At 44.7% G+C, this 19,817-nt stretch overlaps 1 protein-coding gene across 1 annotated transcript in view; it reads right to left on the reverse strand.

The window, feature by feature from the left end:
* Positions 1-1,479: 1,479 nt before the first annotated feature.
* DENND4C (DENN domain containing 4C) overlaps positions 1,480-19,817 on the reverse strand; it is a 92,267-nt gene continuing 73,929 nt past the window's right edge. Inside the window, exons 22-33 of the mRNA XM_083592679.1 lie at positions 19,026-19,172; positions 17,283-18,454; positions 14,452-14,632; positions 13,287-13,396; positions 12,434-12,609; positions 11,780-11,959; positions 9,106-9,301; positions 7,075-7,320; positions 5,815-5,932; positions 4,323-4,476; positions 3,843-3,907; positions 1,480-3,233 (exon numbers count right to left, since the gene is read on the reverse strand). Of these exons, the coding sequence (XP_083448805.1) occupies positions 3,097-3,233; positions 3,843-3,907; positions 4,323-4,476; positions 5,815-5,932; positions 7,075-7,320; positions 9,106-9,301; positions 11,780-11,959; positions 12,434-12,609; positions 13,287-13,396; positions 14,452-14,632; positions 17,283-18,454; positions 19,026-19,172 (2,882 nt within the window). The 3' untranslated portion in view covers positions 1,480-3,096. The remainder of the gene's footprint in view (positions 3,234-3,842; positions 3,908-4,322; positions 4,477-5,814; positions 5,933-7,074; positions 7,321-9,105; positions 9,302-11,779; positions 11,960-12,433; positions 12,610-13,286; positions 13,397-14,451; positions 14,633-17,282; positions 18,455-19,025; positions 19,173-19,817) is intronic.

Raw genomic sequence — 19,817 nt, forward strand, 5'->3', positions numbered from 1 at the left:
ACCTGTCCTGAAGGCTTGCGGTGGGGAGAAAAGCCCTTCTCCGCACCGCCAGCCTGGCAAGCGGTCTCCATAGGAACGCATTAATTGATTTTCAATGCATTCCTATGGGAAACCGTGCTTCGCAAGACGAAAAAATCGCAAGAAGAAAAAACTTGCGGAACGAATTAATTTCGTCTTGCGAGGCACCACTGTACTTGGTTTGGTCAGCACAAATAACTAGCCCTATGAGTAATATGCCTGAAATTCTAACTGTTCATCTATTTCCATACCTAAATACATCTTTTTTAAAAAAAATTGGATGGGGAAAATGGATCTAAAAACAACTAAACTTTGTGGTTATTCTGTTAGTTTTCATTATTCTATAAAAGAGACTAACTGAACAGGGGTTTCATGACACTTGCACTATAATTAATTTGCTACTATTAACTCCCAGTAATGATGTATAGTGGATAAGCTGCTGAGACATTTACTTCCAAAACATTTGCCCCCTTAAAATTCAACTTCATGTTAAAGTTATGCATGGTTAATATGTATGTTTCATAGAGCCAAACTGTACACGTGGCGTTAGCTTTCCTTAGGCAAACTTATTTGGGGTGTAAATTTCATTGAACTCTACGGGACTTGCATAGGATCAGCCAGTAAGTGATATAAATTCTGCAAAAGCCTTGTGCTTCTGAAGATCCTTTCTACTACCTTCTTACTCAAGCTGCCATACATAGTTCTCTTTCCCTAAGCATGTTATTGGTCTTTACCTCTTTGTCAGCTGCTTTGATGGTTTTCTAAAGTGCACTCGCAATTAACATGTTATCAGAAGCCAAATTAATAGCTTGCATTAAAAAAACTCGCTTAGACCAAATTAGCCCCCAATGAAATAACATTTATAGAGAACTGTACCACACAGTCCCAGAATTTACGGACAGTTGAAAGGAAAACGATGGCACTTTTTAAAAAGCAGGTGACAGCTTTGTTATGGGTCCAAAATACGGCATTAAATGCACTAAATCGAAGCTAGCATTTGTGTTACTTCACTGGTTAGCTAGAGTAACACTAGCAGCTCGACCACATGGGAAGAGTCTATGCTGCCTTCACTCCAACATCTGCTTTCAGGAAATTAGGTTTCTCAAATTTGCTGGAGTAATAATGCAAGAACTTAAGTCTTTGGTGCTTATTCTTTGTTCTGCATTAAAGCAGAAGTGCAGTGCCAACAGTTCAAACACAGCGAAAGGTTTTTAAAATGTGACTTGCTTTACCCTAAATGCTGTTTCTTGCAGCAGAAGAATTACCGCTAGCTAAAATGGCAATTTTTTTCTGCAAAGTATCAGTAGCCCAAATTGTTACTGTTGATTTGCAGTAAGATGTAATTCAGAAACGGCAAAACTGTAAGAAACAGCCTGCATAAACAAAACAAGAAAAGTTCCAAGTGCAATCTTTCATACATAACATTAATTTATAATGGAAATAGGAACATACCATGAAAGGTGTTTCGTAAGGGTTTTTATTTATAATAATCATTTGTAAATGAAAAAAATGCATTGTATTTGAGAAAGGGACAAAAGGGAGATAAAACAGACATCCTACAAGCAACCTTAATATACTAGTCCCCCGCAATGTCAGAAAAATAGTGGTGGCGGGGGGGGGGGGGAGAAAAGTATAAGGGAGACACTCTCTGCCTACTGTGCTCTTTCAAGGGACGGCTTTCACATTTAAAACATTTCCAGCAATATATTTTGAAATGTGGTTTAGTGTGAACACTAAGAGAGAATCTAGTCTAAAGTGCCAAACTATTCTGACAAGTGCAAAATTCTTGCTGTTACTGGAATAGTCACAATCCTGCCATGGGATTAGCTTAGCGCTAGTGCAGTATGAAAGATTACAAGGGGCAGAATCAAGAATATGTGTGTACTTTTTAGTCATTATCCACAATCCCTCTTAATGGACTTGCTTCATAAAAGTAGTTAATGCAGATGCTCAGATACCATGACATCATCTGAAGCGAAGAGGAGGAGGATAGCCATTACTCTTAACTGTCATTAAATGTTTCAGAAAACATCCATGCAACTGTCAAAAGAGAGCTAGCTGTGAATGCAAGCATTCTCCCCCTCTCTCTGCAACAAACCGGTAATTAACCAGAGATATTTAAAAAGTTAAGATTAAAAATTAGCCTTTACACTCCTGGTAAACATATATGTTCAAGTGTGTGAGTATAAATACATTTTAATATAGAAGTATTTAAATTGGACAGTGCAAAGAAAATGTCCCACAGGTTAAAAAGATGAGCAAGGAATGAGGCACCTGACAGCTTCAAGCTTTGCCCCAAAATACATATTATATACTTTCTTTTACACAAATGCTAAGACAGGTATATGTGGTCAATTTTCCCCACCCATATATGTACCCTAGATTCATTTACTCCCACTTTCCTTTATAGAGAGGCAACTGCCTTCAAAGCCACTCAGGGTAAGAACCCATCATTGTGGGGAGAACATTGTATGTACAGTTTGAGAATTATTTAAAGTAGTTATTCTATAAAAATGAGAAAAATACTATGCTTTACAATAGCCACAACAGCTATATTCTTGCTACAGTCCAAGACAGTGATTGTTTTCCAAGAAGAAGATGGGCATTTAAACTAAAGCTACGGTTTGGTCTTTTGACCCAAGGGAGAAGAATTACAATTCAAAATGTACAAAATGTACATATACATGCAGCAAGTAGAGATCTCTCTTTTAAACTGATGGATCCATTCATAAAGAAACCAGTGTGCTCTTGGGCTAGAAGACAAATAAAACATTCCAACATTTCAAGTTTTAAAAAGCAAGACACCAATTAAAACGCCAGTCTCCGTTGTCGTTCTAAACATGACGCACAGGAAGGTTAAACTGTCAATTCAAAAGCCAATGACTTTGCACTAGCGTATTTGCACTTAATTCTTGGGGCTGGTATAGACATCGGACTGTCACAGAAGAGAGTGCTACATGTATTCCTGAACTGGACGCCAACAGCTATAGCTGAATCCAAATCAACACATTCACCATTTTGTCCCTTTCCTCTGCTCTCTGTTTGTGGAGCTGCTACATGGCATCGTCTTTGCAGAGTTTATATGACAGGCGCCCCAAAGTATTTCCTGCACCACTCAACGCTGACACTGGGCGGGGCATCGATCTTTTGCATCTTTTCAAGCACCTCGGCTGGAAGGCTTTTATAGGCAGCTCTGTACTCATTGTCAAAGGCCTCTGCAAAGAACGAAAGCAGAGCTTCAGTCAAGGGAGACGGAGAAGTTGTACTGACCTTTTGCTAAAGCTTTTCAACACTCTGCAAAACATCCGCCAAGGAGTGTGGTGGAGTCTCCTTCTTTGGAGGTCTTTAAGCAGAGGCTTGACAACCATATGTCAGGAGTGCTCTGATGGTGTTTCCTGCTTGGCAGGGGGTTGGACTCGATGGCCCTTGTGGTCTCTTCCAACTCTATGATTCTATGATTCTATGATCTCTTTCCATGCAGCAGAAAGCCATTCACAATGGAAATGGAAGGAGATTCTCATAGGTAAAGACAGAATGCCTGGGCTAACACACACACACAAATATGAATGCACTGTCCATTCTGATTCATCCATTAAGCCTTTCAAATGTAAGCTACAACATTCCAGAAAAGCTAAATCTTGTTTTTAAGGGTGTCAAAGATACAGCAATTATTACAAGTTAGAAGAAACAATATTAAAGATTAGCTATGCTTTGCTTTCCAGGTGAACTGATAATTTAAAAAGAAACGTATTTGAAGAGTTAGTTTCTGGTTACAAGAATAATGATATCCAATTCCATTCATAATCCACACACACACGTCTTACCTATGTCAATATTCTCTCTCCCAAGTGAGACCAGGGACAGGAAAAGAATTTCTCTGTAAAAGCTCCTGCAAAATGCATGTTTAGAAATTAGACAAGTTCAGCATTTTCTTAAGAGATCCAACATTCGTCAGCTGCTTTCTGGGTAATGCAAATCATAAGGAAGGTGTTCTAAAAAGGCTCTAGATGTCAGTGGGACCTTTCATTATATAGTTGCCTCTTTGCAAGAGCAAAACAGTAAAATTTTACACCAAACTTCCATATCAATATTTCTTATACTTCTGCATGCATATTTGCCGTCTCTGCAGCGATCTTTGTCTCCAATGATTCCCATGGAAGCAACTGCATGCACCTTAATGCAGGTTAACTTCCCCCACAGATAGCTGAATGCTCCTATGCACAGTGCTAAATATGCAAGGAACTTTGAAAACCACCACGATTTCTCCCCATATTTTTGTGGAGTCAGTGGCATTTCCCTTTTACCTTTGTCGTTTCCTATCTTGCTTAGTTTTCTGCACGAGAAGATTGATGGGTTTAACGACATCATTGTGCTGAATACTCAGTTTGATGTTCTCAGCTAAAGCGATGGTTGCTTGTTGCTCTTCTGAAACTGCAGAAGGTTTCTTTTCTGTAGAATCTAGAAGGGGGGGGGGATCAACAAATTATGACTAAGAAAGGTGAAAAGCCATCAATGTAAGTAAAGAAAACGACAAGCAACAGAGAGGAAAGGCAGAGGTAGAGGAAAGGAAGAGACTAGAAAGGGGAAGACGGGAGAAAGAAAAGATGGGGAAGGAAGGAAGAAATACAGGGCAAAGGAGGAGAGAGGAAGAAGTTTTGGCAACTGGAGGAGGAAAGGAGAAGCAGCTTTCAGGCTAGGGATTACAGCTGCACATAGAAGGTCCCTGATAGGAAATACAGTGGTATCTATCTGCTTGCAGACAGGATCCGTTCCGGAGCTCCGGTCAGGTCCCAAGGCTTCCGCAACTGGAGGGACCACTTCTGTGCATGCAATCCATCCAGTAAACATTAGATGATCACCAGGGCTAGCTGGCTATATTAGTCCTATTTAGGCCAGCATGGAGACCAGGGGAGAATAAGCTGTGGGATCCCAGAGCGGGTAATCTTCATAAAAATGGAAGGGAAGGAAGGGGAATAAAAGATCAGGCTAAGTTCAAGTTGAAAGCCAGGCGGAATAGTTCTGTCTTACAGGCCCTGCGGAAGGAAGTTAAATCCTGCAGGGCCCTGGTCTCATGGGACAGAGCATTCCACCAAGTCTGAGCAATCACTGAGAAGGCCCTGGCCCTGGTGGAGGATAATCTAACTTCCTTAGGGCCCGGGACCTCTAAACTATGATTATTCAAGGACCTTAAGGTCCTCTGCGGGGCATACCAGGAGTTATGTCACCCCTTTCCTGCAGAGCTAGCAGCCTCACCCTTTTTTTTGAACACCCTCCCTTGTGGAGTGTTCCCCCAGCCTCCTCTCCCTTCTCCTTGGGAGTCCTCCAGGCAGCTGCTGCCACCGTCCCTGGTCTCTGAGCTGCCCCAGACCCCACCCCAAAGAGAGGTGCCTCTCAGAGGCACCATTTGCCTGTGGAGCTTATAGCCAGGGCTGCTGCAATAACAGCTGTGCAAGACTTTGGGAGGCAGAGATATGAGACGGCATGGGAGGAAGGAAAGAGGGACAGAAGCCAGTGTTGCCCACGGCACCCCTGACCACCATTCAAGGCACCCCAGGGTGCTACAACACACTGGTTGAAAACCACTGGCCTATTAGTAGATTGTACTAGCAACTAGCCTCCAAGCAGTTGTATCCAAGCTTTTCATCCACCAAGGCTGCGGGTACTTGGTCCGAGTGCTGACCTATCAAGGAACATGGGCAGTCATTTTGGAAAAAATGGGCAAATATCGATGACCGTCGAGCACAGGTGAAGAGTCTTATTCTCAAAACAGGTTTTGAAATGTATACTTTTACTCACTGAAGTTTCTCCAAGATAGGTACAGAGGTTCCCCAGGTTCTTGGTGAAGATTGATATTGTCCCACAGAAGTTGGATAAACACTAGCTTGCTGTCTTGAGACAAATTTGACAGAGGAAGCTGGAAGAGAGGAAACACGCTTTCTTATCACTTTGCCACAGACCGAGCTCTCTTGCCAGCAGTTTTGCAATGGCGGGTGCACAATGCTAATTTCACCCTTTGTTGGCGGAGTTCTCTAGCGAGGAACATTTGTCTAGAGCACATGGCCTCCTCCCATTTAAACAAAGCCAATTTCAGAAACAGGAAAGGATTTGCATCATATCCACAATATTGATCTGTTTACAGAGCTGGTTTTGAAAAAGCCATCGGCTTATGAACATTCACGAAAAGAACACAGTGTCTCCACAGAAACAAGTTGCCATCTTAAGTACCGTATTTTTCGCTCTATAAGGCGCACCAGACCATAGGACGCACCTAGTTTTTGGAGGAGGAAAACAAGAAAAAAAATATTCTGAATCTCAGAAGCCAGAACAGCAAGAGGGATCGCTGCACAGCGAACCCTCTTGCTGTTTTGGCTTCTGGGATAGCTGCGCAGCCTGCATTCACTCCATAAGATGCACACACATTTCCCCTTACTTTTTAGGAGGGAAAAAGTGAGTCTTATAGAGCAAAAAATACGGTAATTACATTTCTAAACTGAAATGCCTTATTTATGTAATCCATAGCTGAAGCCGATTTTCTACATGGTCTGTTCACATCTTCTAAACACATTCCCCAAGCAAATCACAATCTTCTCTCCAACACACCCAAGCTATTTCCTAAATGATCAAGCTGTTTTCTAACTCTTCTTATTCTCCCCAAAGTTGAGCACTTTAAATCCCAGTGATTATTTTACTGAAGAATTTAACTTTGTTCCGTTGAAAACCAATGGGACATGTGCCTACCTTTGTCTGAGTTGTACTCTAAGTATGTATCTCCCCAACTATATTTTGAAATAGAACAATTGCTTTTTAGGGGTCGCCCTTTCTATCAGCAGCATGCACTAAAATACACCCCCCCCAACAGACTCTGAACACCTGCAATAGATGACTAGCCTCTATTCAATATTGTCAGTATTTGTTTCTGTCACCAAGGCAAATGGAGGCAGGATACCAAGGCAAAACAAACCAACAGGTTACCCTCTTTTAAGGTTTGCAAGGGCAAAACAAAACAAACATCGCCAGGTGCACCTGCCGTCTTGGAAGTACCTGTGCAGAACTCACCTGCACGCCTTCATTGCAGTGCTCTGATGTTAGAATGAGTCCTGGCAAGTTGCTCGGGAGGTCCAGGCGTCGGAAATACCACACCAGGTTCCAGAAAATGATGGGGTGTTGATTGATGAACGTGGAGGTGTGAATCACTTGTTCTCCCTCATTCTCCAGCAAAGATTCCAGCTCTTTCCTTAGTACCAGGGGGCTCAAATACGGGACGGACACAGGTAAAGGATTGGCCCTTTTGGCTAAGGGATCCTGAAAAACATTCAACAATCATTCATCCGCAAATGATGCTGGATGGCTTCTCTCGCCAATGAAACACCTTGAGGTGTCCCTGAGCTACATTACTCTGAGAGCAAGTGGCCCAAAATAATGCAGCCAAGATGATCGAGGGTCTGGAAACGAAGACTTAGGAAGAATAGTTGAGGGAACTGGGGGTGTTTAGCTTGGAAAAGAGGAGAGTGAGAGGAGATATGAGAGCCATCTTCAAATATCTCAAGGGGTGTAACATGGAAGAGGGACTAAGCTTGTTGTCTCCTGCTCTGCAGGGTAGGACTCGAACCCATGGCTTCAAGTTACAAGAAAGGAGATTCCGACTAAAGAGCAGTTCAACAGTAGAATGGTCTCCCACGAGAGGTGGTGGACTCTCCTTCCTTGGAGGTTTTTAAGTAGAGGTTGGATGGTCACCTGTCATAGATGCTTTAGCTGAGATTCCTGTATTGCAAGGGGTTGGACTAGATAGCCCTTAGGGGTCCCTTAGAACTCGATGATTCTGTTACTGAACCATCCTGATTGGGGCTGAAGGGCGTTGTAATCCAAAACAGTTGAAGGGCACCAGGCTGGGGAAGTTTGCAGCAATGCAAACTCGAGTCTAAAACGACACACTGCTATAGTTCCACAGCTTTCTTTATAACAAAAGTTGCTGAAACACATCACCCTTAGAACATTTGGAATGTTTGCATTGCGACAGGGATTAAAACAAACTATACAAGGAAAAGAAAGCTTTGCAGCACCTCTTCACCTCTTACTGGTTTACTGTAAAGGTAAAGGGATCCCTGACCATTAGGTCCAGTCGTGGCCGACTCTGGGGTTGCGGCACTCATCTCGCTTTATTGGCCGAGGGAGCCAGTGTACAGCTTCTGGGTCATGTGGCCAGCATGACTAAGCCGCTTCTGGCGAACCAGAGCAGCGCACGGAAACGCCGTTTACCTTCCTGCTGCAGCGGTACCTATTTATCTACTTGAACTGGTGTGCTTTCAAACTGCTAGGTTGGCAGGAGCAGGGACCGAGCAATGGAAGCTCACCCCGTTGCAGGGATTCGAACCGCTGACCTTCTGATCGGCAAGCCCTAGGCTCTGTGGTTTAACCCACAGCGCCACCTGCGTTTACTGTACACAAGATAAAAGCTCTTGGAGAATCTCTTCCCCCCCACCCACTCTCTGTAGCTAGCAAAGGATCTCAAAGCACATGCAGTCACTTGCTACCAACAAATCAGCTTAACATGCAAAACAAAACAAAAATTTTCCTTTTAGTAGCACCTTAAAGACCAACTAAGTTAGTTCTTGGTATGAGCTTTCGTGTGCATGCACACTTCTTCAGATACACTGAAACAGAAGTTGCCAGATCCTTCTATATAGTGAGAAGGTGGGGAGGGGTATTACTCAGAAGGGTGGTGGGAATGGGTGATTGGCAGATAGCTGTGATGAGCCTGTTGACGACTCTTAACGACTGCAATAGGTCTTACAGGAAAAAGGTGGAGATGCCATGAGCAGGCTCATCACAGCTATCTGCCAATCACCCATTCCCACCACCCTTCTGAGTAATACCCCTCCCCACCTTCTCACTATATAGAAGGATCTGGCAACTTCTGTTTCAGTGTATCTGAAGAAGTGTGCATGCACACGAAAGCTCATACCAAGAACTAACTTAGTTGGTCTTTAAGGTGCTACTGGAAGGAAAAAAAATTTTTTGTTTTGACTATGGCAGACCAACACGGCTACCTATCTGTAGCTTAACATGCAGTTATTGCCAACAACTTACCACCGCCTCTTGCAAGCTGTTGGGTAGGCTGACGGTTGAGATGCCATGAGCCGGCCTTTGCAAGAGATCAATGTTTTGCAGCGGACCACCAACGCTATGGCTCCGAGTCAAAGAACCTCCTCGCTGCGAGGCGCTGCTTGTAGCAGAGGGCCTTGGGGGGTTGAGGTCCCTGTCCCCTCCTCCTGCGACAGCAGTGCTTAAAACGAAAGGATGGAATTCAACATCACACTACAATGGAAGTTTCCCAGGTGCATGACCCCCTCTCCTCTCCCTATGTTCTCCCCCAAACCCCCATCCAATTTGGGGGAGGGCACACGATGGGGAGAAGAAGGGGGTAAGCCCCATGGTGCAGGCAGAAGCCCTTCAGCCAGCACGGTCCGTTAGGCGAATCCCGCCCTCAGTATTCAGTCATTGATAGATCGGTTTTTCTCCTGGGGAGGGAGACACTTCTTCTTTTTAATTGGTTTTCACATATTACATTACAATACAGATGTACCAAAGCCAACACCATTTCTTCCCCATCCCCCTATACAGTGGTACCTCGGGTTAAGTACTTAATTCGTTCCGGAGGTCCGTCCTTAACCTGAAACTGTTCTTAACCTGAAGCACCACTTTAGCCAATGGGGCCTCCTGCTGCTGCCGTGCTGCCAGAGCACGATTTCTGTTCTCATCCTGAAGCAAAGTTCTTAACCTGAGGTACTATTTCTGGTTTAGTGGAGTCTGTAACCTGAAGCGTATGTAACCTGAGGTAGCACTGTACATTTACATTTCCTCAATCCATCGTATTATTCTTTTCTCCTTCCTCCCACTTCCCTCCGCCCCCACTCGATTTCCTCCACATTATACAATTTACAATAATCTTTGCATTCTACAATCTTCTCAAATCATCTATATATTCTTACTATCTTTCCTTACTGATTTTTCTTCCATCCAGTACTTCACATTTTAATCTAGGCATATTAGCGTATCTTTTTTTGATAGCATATGCTTCCAGCGGTGATATCCACCAAGGTGTCTGTAGTTCCAGATGTAATCTATATTTGTTCCAAACTTTATATAATGCACCTCTTAATATATGACTTGTAAATTCTTTATTGACTTTTACTTTCTCGTAATTAAGATATGCATGCCATCCGTATCTATTATTAAAACTTTCAAGATCCAATATAATAGTTTTTTTCCAATCTAATCCAATCTCTTACCCAAATTCAACATTCTGCTTCATAATATAATTTTAAATTTGGCAATGCTAATCCAGGGGAGGGAGACACTTCTTTGTACCTCTGCAAACCCTGGGATCGCCACGAGCATGCTGATACCTCCCTCTCATCTCTTGGTCACCCAGTTTGGGCTACAAGCTGAGTTTGCTATTAGAGGGAAGGATTTCTATCAGACTTCAATGCACAGAGCACTTTGATAACTATTCCATCTGCAGAAGTGTCCAGGTGGAAGATTACTTCCCCACCCAGCCTCCGAGAAACCCCTCTTGGAACGGGATGCGTGATGGCACAGAAGGAAACCATGGAAAACCTTCCTTAGCAGAGGCCTTTGGGGAAAACTCAGAAAGGCTACTGGAAGGAAGAGGGGGAGCAAAGTCCTGGAACTAAACCCTTTGTCTACTGCCACTGCAATTTTGTAAAGGGCATTTGGATTCATCTCATTCTACCATAAATGAAGCCAGCCGAGTGCAGCAGTCTGCTCACACACATATATAAATAATATATAGTCATACCTCTTGTTACGTTTGCTTCAGGTTAAATCTTTTCAGGTTGTGTCCCGCAGCGCCCCGGAAGTACTGGAAAGGGTTACTTCCGGGTTTCGCCGCTCGTGCATGCGCAGACGCTCAAAATGATGTCATGTGCATGCACATAAGCGGCAAATCGCAACCTGCGCATGCGCAGACGCAGGTTTCGTTCTGCTCATGTTGCGAACGGGGCTCTGGAACAGATCCCATTCGCAACCAGAGGTACCACGGTAATAATTTATTACTTATACCCTGTCCATCCGGCCAGGCCTCCCTAGCCTCTCTGGGCGGCTTCCAGCAGGGAATTAAAAACACAATAAAACACCAAATATTTTAAACCTCCCCAAATAGGGCTGCCTTCAGATGTCTTCTAAAAGTCAGCTAGTTGTTTATTTCCTTGACATCTGATGGGAGGGCGTTCCACAGGGCAGGTGCCACTACTGAGAAGGCCCTCTGCCTGGTTCCCTGCAACCTCACTTCTTGCAGGTAGGGAACTAGCAGAAGGCCCTCGGAGCTGGACCCCAGTGTCCAGGCTGAACGATGGGGGTGGAGAGGCTCCTTCAGGTATATTGGAATATTGCGAATCTCCTTGACATCTGACAGGAGGCGGGTGCCACCACCAAGAAGGCCCTCTGCCTGATTCCCTGTAACCTCACTTCTTGCAGGGAGGGAACTGCCAGAAGACTCTTGGAGCTGGACCTCAGTGTCCAAGCCGAACAATGGGGGTGGAGACGCTCTTTCAGGTATACTTGCCTTGGTCTCTGCACTTAACAAACACGGATCTCTTGTGTACCACCAGATTGTCCACTAGATTTGAGTACACACTGTTCTTCCAAACATTTTTTGAAACAAAGCTAATGTCTGCTTTTCAAGAGGCTGCATGAATTACCCCAGAAACGAAGAACTGCCCTGCCTCTCTCTCTTTCGTACCTTTGCTTCGCTGCGGTGCTGTTTTCTTCAGCGATGGTCTGGTTCATATCTGAAGTTTCGGCAAAACTGATCAGATCAGTAGCGGGGCTTGAAACAGCCTTTGGCTCCAGAGAATCCGTGGTTAATGGAATGTTGCTGCTGTGCAAACTATCGCCAGAGGTACTCGGTTTCAAAAGCAAGCTAATAAGGAAACAGGAGCAAAAAAACCAAAGCGAACGAAAAAGATTGGAATGCAAAATGTCCTATTTCGGGGGTACATTAACTACAGTCAGAATTTACAATTGGCTTCAGCAATTAACTGTTATAGACCAGAAATTGATATAGACATTACATTTTAGTTGTAAATAAAAATAAAATAAATAAATGAGAGCCACCCACCAATTCATTATCGTGTAAAAGATTCTCAGGCAATAAAATTGTTTTAAATGAAAGAAAAGCCCTGCACACACTTATTTTGCTGTGCGAAAAGAACAGAGAACGAGAAGCCAGAAATATAGCCAAAGGACGGTTCAGGTGTCAAAGGAAGCAAAGGAATGTCCTTTATCCCAACAGCTACCATTTAAATTTGCCACAAGCTGCATATGATGGAACTTGGAAATATCTACGCAGCACTTAAAGGCCCTTAAGGATTCATGCAGCGGCAAATGAACCAACCTTGCAAGACCACGCAGGTCTTTAAATTCCACATTAAGAAGAGGTAAGAAAGTGCTTTTGCAAAATGGGCATGTAGTATTCAGATTAGAGTCATCCGCTGTCCATCCCGCCATGATTTCTTCGTCGTAAACTAGAGCTCCACATACACGACACTGAGAACAACTTGACATTAAGACCTAACGAAACAACAACAACAACAGCAACAACTAATTACAATCGTTATGGGTTTTATGTATCAGAGGCTGTACGTGTGAACAGAACAGACGGCCATTTGCATAACGGGACTTCTGGAGCAGATTCTGAGAGTGCAAGGTCAGCTTACAGCAAGAACGAGAGGAATCGGAATCCCATTATGAAAGTGGAAATCCGCTTACAAATATTTAGAACTCAGAGCCCTTGGGGTTTTTTTAAAGTTCCTTCAAAGCTTCTCCTAATTAACACATCTCAGAATCCTTACTCTCGTGACATATTTTGTTAACTGTTATTGCACAAGGGATATGCAATTGCCTCGACCGTGATCCTTTGAGCATTTGTGTGTGGACGGAATATATACAGGCTGTGTCTGAAAAGGCAATAGATTCCATTTAGGCTGAATCTGAAGAACAAAAGGTATTTTCAAATCATCATGTAACTTTAAAGTGAACATTCTCAAGTGGAACTTTAAAGAGAAATTGCTGCAGGTTTTAAAATAGTTGACTTGATTATTTTTTAAAATAAAAAAAAAACTTGAAATGCTTGTTTTCAATTCATTTTATATATTGATGAACAAGATCTGGTTCCACCAGGTACTGATAGTATCAAATGTCTCCAACATGCCTCGAAATAAATCTAGCAGAAGATCAACTATTTTTACCTCCATGGCACAATTTTGGAAGATGCTGGACAAACTGGTGTTGTGGGAAGAGCCATGTTCTGACTTCTCCGAATCCAGACCTTTCATACTTCTTGGAATCTGAACTTCACCTGCACAAATGGAATGGGAAGACGTTCAAGGCTGAAGGTAAGGCAACAGAGGAAAATGTGAAGACAGCTTGAGAAACATAGGAACAACCGATTTTGGCATGCGGATAAGCCTTAAGCACGTATTTTACTAGGGAAATATATATATATATATATTTAGAGGTACCTCGGTTTTCAAATGTAATCTATTCCCGAAGACCATTTGACTTCCGAAACGTTCAAAAACCGAAGTGTGCATTTCTGGAAGCATTTACTTAAGGAAAACTCTATACAGAAGCACATTCGACTTCTGAAAAGTGTTCGAAAATCGAAGCATTGACTTTTGGGTTTTCAACGTTCCAAAACTGAAACGTTCGACTTCCAAGACATTCGAAAACTGAGGTACCACTGTACAGTCATACCTCAGGTTGAAGTCGCTTCAGGTTGAGCGTTTTCAGGTTATGCTCTGCGGCGACCCAGAAGTAATGGAATGCGTTACTTCTGGGTTTCGCCACTCGCGCATGCTCAGACAAGCAAAACGATGTCACGCGCATGCGCAGAAGCGACAAATCGCGACCCGCACACGTTGCGTCCTGCTCTGGATGCGAAGAGGGCTCTGGAATGGATCCCGTTCACATCCAGAGGTACCACTGTAAAGTCTTGATATGTTTGTGCTTTGGAGGATGGATGGCGGCTAACAGATTGAGGGTGAATCCTGACAAGACAGAAGTACTGTTTTGGGGGGACAGGAGGCGGGCTGGTGTGGAGGACTCCCTCGTCCTGAAGGGGTAACTGTGCCCCTGAAGGACCAGGTACACAGCCTGGGAGTCATTTTGGACTCACAGCTGTCCATGGAGGTGCAGGTTAATTCTGTGTCCAGGGCAGCTGTCTACCAGCAGGATTCAAGCTCATATATTTACCTCCTGGTCTCCTCGATGCTGAATGCCACAAACACCTAACCCAGGAGTTTCTGGAATGGAGCTCTTCTAACCTTACAAATTACCTGGCAACTAGAACTTTTCAGCACCTTGATCTCAAGTGTCAGACAGCCTAGCCTAGCTGCGAGGTGAGGAGAATACCTGTTTGGAAGTGCTGTCTCCCTACATCGCCACTGCTGTTGCTGCTTCCAAGACTTGTGGTGCTCTGGGCAAGTTCACTGGTGGCAAGCCCTGCGATTCCCATTTTGGGCGGCTGATTGACTCCTAGGATATGATCTTCAAAGCCAGCAGCAAAGGTGAAGTCAGGTCGGCTGGTTTCTTCCTTCAGGTGAAAGGGGGGGGGAGGAGGAGAAATGACAGACAAGTTCAATATCTCTTATCAATGACAACCCACGTTACTTCTCTGACATTCAGTTATCACTCTACGATATACGATACGATATACGATATCTTTATTGTCATTGTCCCATACAGAACAATGAAATTGAAAAACTACATAAAACCTTCAAAAACCCCTAAAAACTCTGAAACCCCATTTTAAAATACAGTATACTATACTATAAAAACCCCTAAAAACTCTGAAACCCCATTTTAAAATACACTATACTATAAAATAAACTATACTATAAAACACACCCCTTATGCTGCGTTTAGAACCAGAATTGCATTTGCATAGAAACTGTTTCTCAGGCGGCTAGTCCTGGCCTTTATAACCCTATTCCTTCTTCCAGAAGGCAGAAGCTGAAAGAGATCATTTCCAGGGTGCGTACTATATTGCGCTATCTCTGCCGCTTTCTTATGGCACCTGGCAGCATAAATTTGATCTGAGGTGGGAAGAGTGCACCCAATTATTCTCTCTGCAGTCTTTACAACCCTGGATAGCATTGTTTTTCCCCTGGCCGTGCAGCTCCCAAACCACACACGCAGAAAAAAAAGCAAGGTAGTGGACTTGTATTTCAAGTGCAATTGTCTCCTAAATGCCTAGCATTTGCAGCCAACTCACTGCAGACAGAAGACGAAGAACAGCTAGCAGAAGAGGATTGCCAGAAGGAATTTGGAGGCACACAGCCATGAGGGAACAGAACTGGGAAACTTAACTTTGCTTGAGGGGGGGAAACGGCCATAATATATAGACAGAATACGCAGCCAGACTCCAATTACCTTCTTTAGTTGTGTCTATGGGCTTGTGGAATTCTGGGCCATCTTCCCCATCCCTCTGTACAGCAGGCTGTTCACAGCACAAACTGCTTTTGAAATTCCTTGCCATTTCGAAAAGGAATAGACCTCACAGTGTAAGGGGCTCTTTTTTTAAAAAAAAACAACCATATCCAAAGTTCCTTCCTCTGGGGAAGGTCTAACAGCTGACGTCAGGGGTAGAACAGCCGCTACTGCTGCTTCTGCACAGCCAGCTGTGGAAGCCATCTTGTCCCTCTAGTCCACGCATGCGAGCCAGAAGGACATCGTGGTTCCACCGTGGACCAGCACAGCTGAAGGGACGGCTTGCAGAGCAGAAACGCAGGGCAGCTTCTTCCTTGCACTTGTGCCAGTCAAGGATGCCACATGAGCTGGAGAGAAGGTGTGGCTTCCATTGCTGATGGGTGGGGAAGCAGCGGCTGCACCCTGGAAGTCAGCTGTTAGGCAGGTAAAAAGGTAAAGGTAAAGGACAAGGGTCGGCAAGGCTTACCTTGCCTGGGCTGGTTCACTGCCGCAGAGCCCCCTCTGTGGGCCGGATCACGTGTGCGCCCGCGATTTCCGGCATCTGCGTCTGCGCAGATGCAATTTCAGCTGCTGCAAAAGTGAGTCCCTGCGTTGTGCTGTGCCAGTTTAGCGCAGCTCGTGGGGACTCTCCGAGCAAGCGGCTCGTGGGCCGGTAAAACAACCCCCGTGGGCCACTTGTGGCCCATGGGCCTTAGGTTGCCAACCATTGGTAAAGGACCTCTGGATGGTTAAGTGCAGTCAAAGGCGACTCTGGGGTTGCAGCGCTCATCTCGCTTTCAGGCCAAGGGAAGCGGCGTTTGTCCACAGACAGCTTTCTGGGTCATGTGACCAGCAGGACTACACCGCTTACTACACCGCTACACCATTTACCTTCCCGCCGCAGAGGTACCTATTTATCTACTTGTGCTGGTATGCTTTCAAATTGCTAGGTTGGCAAGAGCTGGGACAGAGCAACGGGAGCTCACCCCGTCGTGCAGATTCGAAGCGCTGACCTTCCAATCAGCAAGCCCAAGAGGTTCAGTGGTTTAGACCACAGCGCCACCCGTGTCCCAAGGAGGCCTCAGCAAAGCCCTGATATGCCTCCAGCTCATGAGGAGACCCTCCCCAGAGTCCAAAGAGGACATTCTCTTCTTTTGGGATTCAGAAAGCGCCTCCGCACGAGGCAGGAGAACTCTCCAGGGCGCTTCCAATATATGCAATTTCACGCTATTACACACATGGAAGAGCAGAATGTAACCCCCACAAAAATCGGGAGTTGCCTGTGAAGAGCAAGCTATCACCAGGCTCCTAGAAACCATTAAAAATATATATAAATTCAAGATGGGAAGAAGAAAGAGTCCCCGCCAGAGAGAGGAATGACAAACTAAGCTGATGGACTATGCCAAAATGGCAAAACTGATGGGAAAGCTCAGGAACCAAGAAGACAAAAACAAATTTTTTTAAAAAAAAAATGGGAAAAAATCATAATATATTTAGGAGATCATTGCAAGCAGATGAAAACATCAGCAGGATTTTAACCTCACTTGGAATGTAACAAGCGTTTTGGATAATCTAGATTGATATAAAATATAGATTTTGGAATAATATACAGTTTCAAATATTGACAACAGGACCCATGAAGGGGGTGGGTCTTGAGATCCAGAGGATCTCTATATATGGATATGTATATGGATTGTTATAAAATTATATTTGTAAACCAAATAAAAATGTTTTTTTAAAAAAATAAAAAATAAAACAAACAAATTCAAACTTACCTCATCGTCTGAATAGCTGTATGCTGAGGACACAGCACCCCACACTTTGCTGGCGACATGAGCCGCTTGTTTCATTCCAGATTTCAGGACGTCCATTTTAGGTCCCGATAATATGTGGTCTAGCTTCAGACCGGACAGAGTTGTGACGACCGCGCCCAACGAAGCCTGCGGCGAAGTTTTGCCCAAGCCCGTCAAAGATGTCGACCGTTCTTTTTGGCTACGCGAAAGGGCCAGTTGTTTCGGTCTCCCGGTGAACGTTTTGGACCTGGAGACGGCGGGGCTCTTCCGGCTCACGTTCGGAACCTGGGCTGGCGGAGCGGAATCGGAGGGCAAACTCGACCTCCTCTCGAGAGAAGGGCCTAGGAGAGATGGGGAGGCTGCCTCTTGGCCCACGCCGTCCGGCCTGTGGAGCTCCATGCTGGAAGATTTGCTGCCGAGCGGACTTTTCAGGTTCATGTAGCTTTCGATCTCGTCAGCCAGGTTGCGCGCCACGACCGGCGACATCAACTTTTCTTCCTCTTCGGCGGGTTTGGGCTCTGCGGTCTCGGTTGCCAGCAAAGACAAAGGGTCCAGGCCCACCTGAACGTCCTCTCGCTCAACAGGCTTGGCCACGCCATATAAACTACTTCTCTTGTTCGCTGCGTCTTTGGGTTCCGCCTGCTCCGTTTGGGGCTGCGCGGTTTCAAGAGGTTTGGAGTTGGCGATCTCCGCTTTGGCCGTGCGGTCATCATGCCCATTTTCAAGCTGTTCCTGCCCTTCATCAGGCTCCTCCAGAACAGGGGACGACCTAGACTCTGCTTCCCAAATATTTTCGCTCACACGAGTCCTAGTCGTGTCTGTGGCAGAGAAGAACAGCCCGCCACCTGCGGTGTCAAAGCTGTGAAGTTTGCTCACGTGGGGCGGCGGTGATGTTTTGGTCCCAGACAGAGCCGCTGTAAGAATCTTTGCATCCGCGCCCATCATGATGGCTACGTCGCTGGTATTCAAATCCAGGCTGCTTTTCTTCCGCAACATGCCTGCCCTGCTTTCGGAGCTGAAACTGCAGCTCCTTTCTGAAAAAAGCTTCTGCTTTTTATTCCCTTTTTCGCTGGTTCTCTTGGGAGAAGTGTTGCTGTCAAACACGGAATCTTCAACGGTATCCTGAGCTATGAAAAGAGGACTGGATCCCGTTCCTATAAACATAGGAACAAAGAACGTGAGCATGAATAAAACGATGCATCGATCCAGGAAATGCAAAAATGATGAATGCAAAATGCATGAAAAGCACAGGAGAATACAAAAGAGGGACCACAAAAAACATAAAAGCAAAATAATTTGATGAGCTGGCAGGCAAAACTACACGTTACATTCAACATGCTTTTCCAAGAAGCATATTAAAGTTGGACACTTTCAAAATAAAAACAGCTACAGTCCTAAACCTCTCGCTGGGCAAGGGTACTGGAAAGTTCAGAAGGGACCTACCTGCCAAACTAGTATTTTTTTAATGCAGGGCTTAATTCTGTACAAAAGTTGCTAGAGATTTATTCCTCTCCCTCCTCCACTGCAAGAAATCCCAGATGTATGGCGAAACATCTCAGCAAGAGAAAAGGCATTCTGCATTTACTCACAAGCGCTGGTCTTTATTATTCCTATACACATTCCAGCGCCTGACACATCAAAGACGTTTTCTTGGGCAGGATCAGGCTTGCCTAACTGGCTGTCCATTTTATAGCTAAAATAACCAAAGTGTGTTCACTAACTCACCACTGCTGCTCTTCCTGCCGGTGCTATCAAAAACACAAGAGGGAATCTTGACGATGCTGCTTGACGGGTGCAAAGATACTTCAACCGGACTGTGTGGTTCTGCATGATGATGTGGCTTTTCAACAGACTCACCGGCAACACAAAATTCTTCAAAAGGGAAGGGAGAGAGGGCAAAGAGTTAAATGCTCTGTCAGTAAAACAGAAGCTCAAAACCAGTGCATTGCAGCAAAGAAGTATCATTTCTACCATTTTATAAAATGGATTTTAGGCCAGGCCAATACTTTTCTGGCACTTAAAGGTAAAGGGACCCCTCACCATTAGGTCCAGTCGTGGCTGACTCTGGGGTTGCGGCGCTCATCTTGCTTTATTGGCCAAGGGAACCGGTGTACAGCTTCCGGGTCATGTGGCCAGCATAACTAAGCCGCTTCTGGCGAACCAGAGCAGCGCACGGAAACGCCGTTTACCTTCCCGCCTATTTATCTACTTGCACTTTGACGTGCTTTCAAACTGCTAGGTTGGCAGGAGCAGGGACTGAGCAACAGGAGCTCACCCCGTTGCGAGGATTCGAACCGCCAACCTTCTGATCGGCAAGCCCTAGGCTCTGTGGTTTAACCCACAGCGCCACCCATGTCCCTTCTTTCTGGAACTTACACTTAGTTAAATATTTAAATTTAAACCACTTTGAGGTGTTTTGTTTTGTTTTTTACAACCAAGCGGTGCGTAACTTTAATCAAACAAAACAGAGTTTAAACCACTTTGAGGTGTTTTGTTTTGTTTTTTACAACCAAGCGG

The sequence above is a fragment of the Podarcis filfolensis genome (genome assembly GCF_964270895.1).
Source record: "Podarcis filfolensis genome assembly, chromosome: 17".
NCBI lineage: Eukaryota > Metazoa > Chordata > Lepidosauria > Squamata > Lacertidae > Podarcis > Podarcis filfolensis.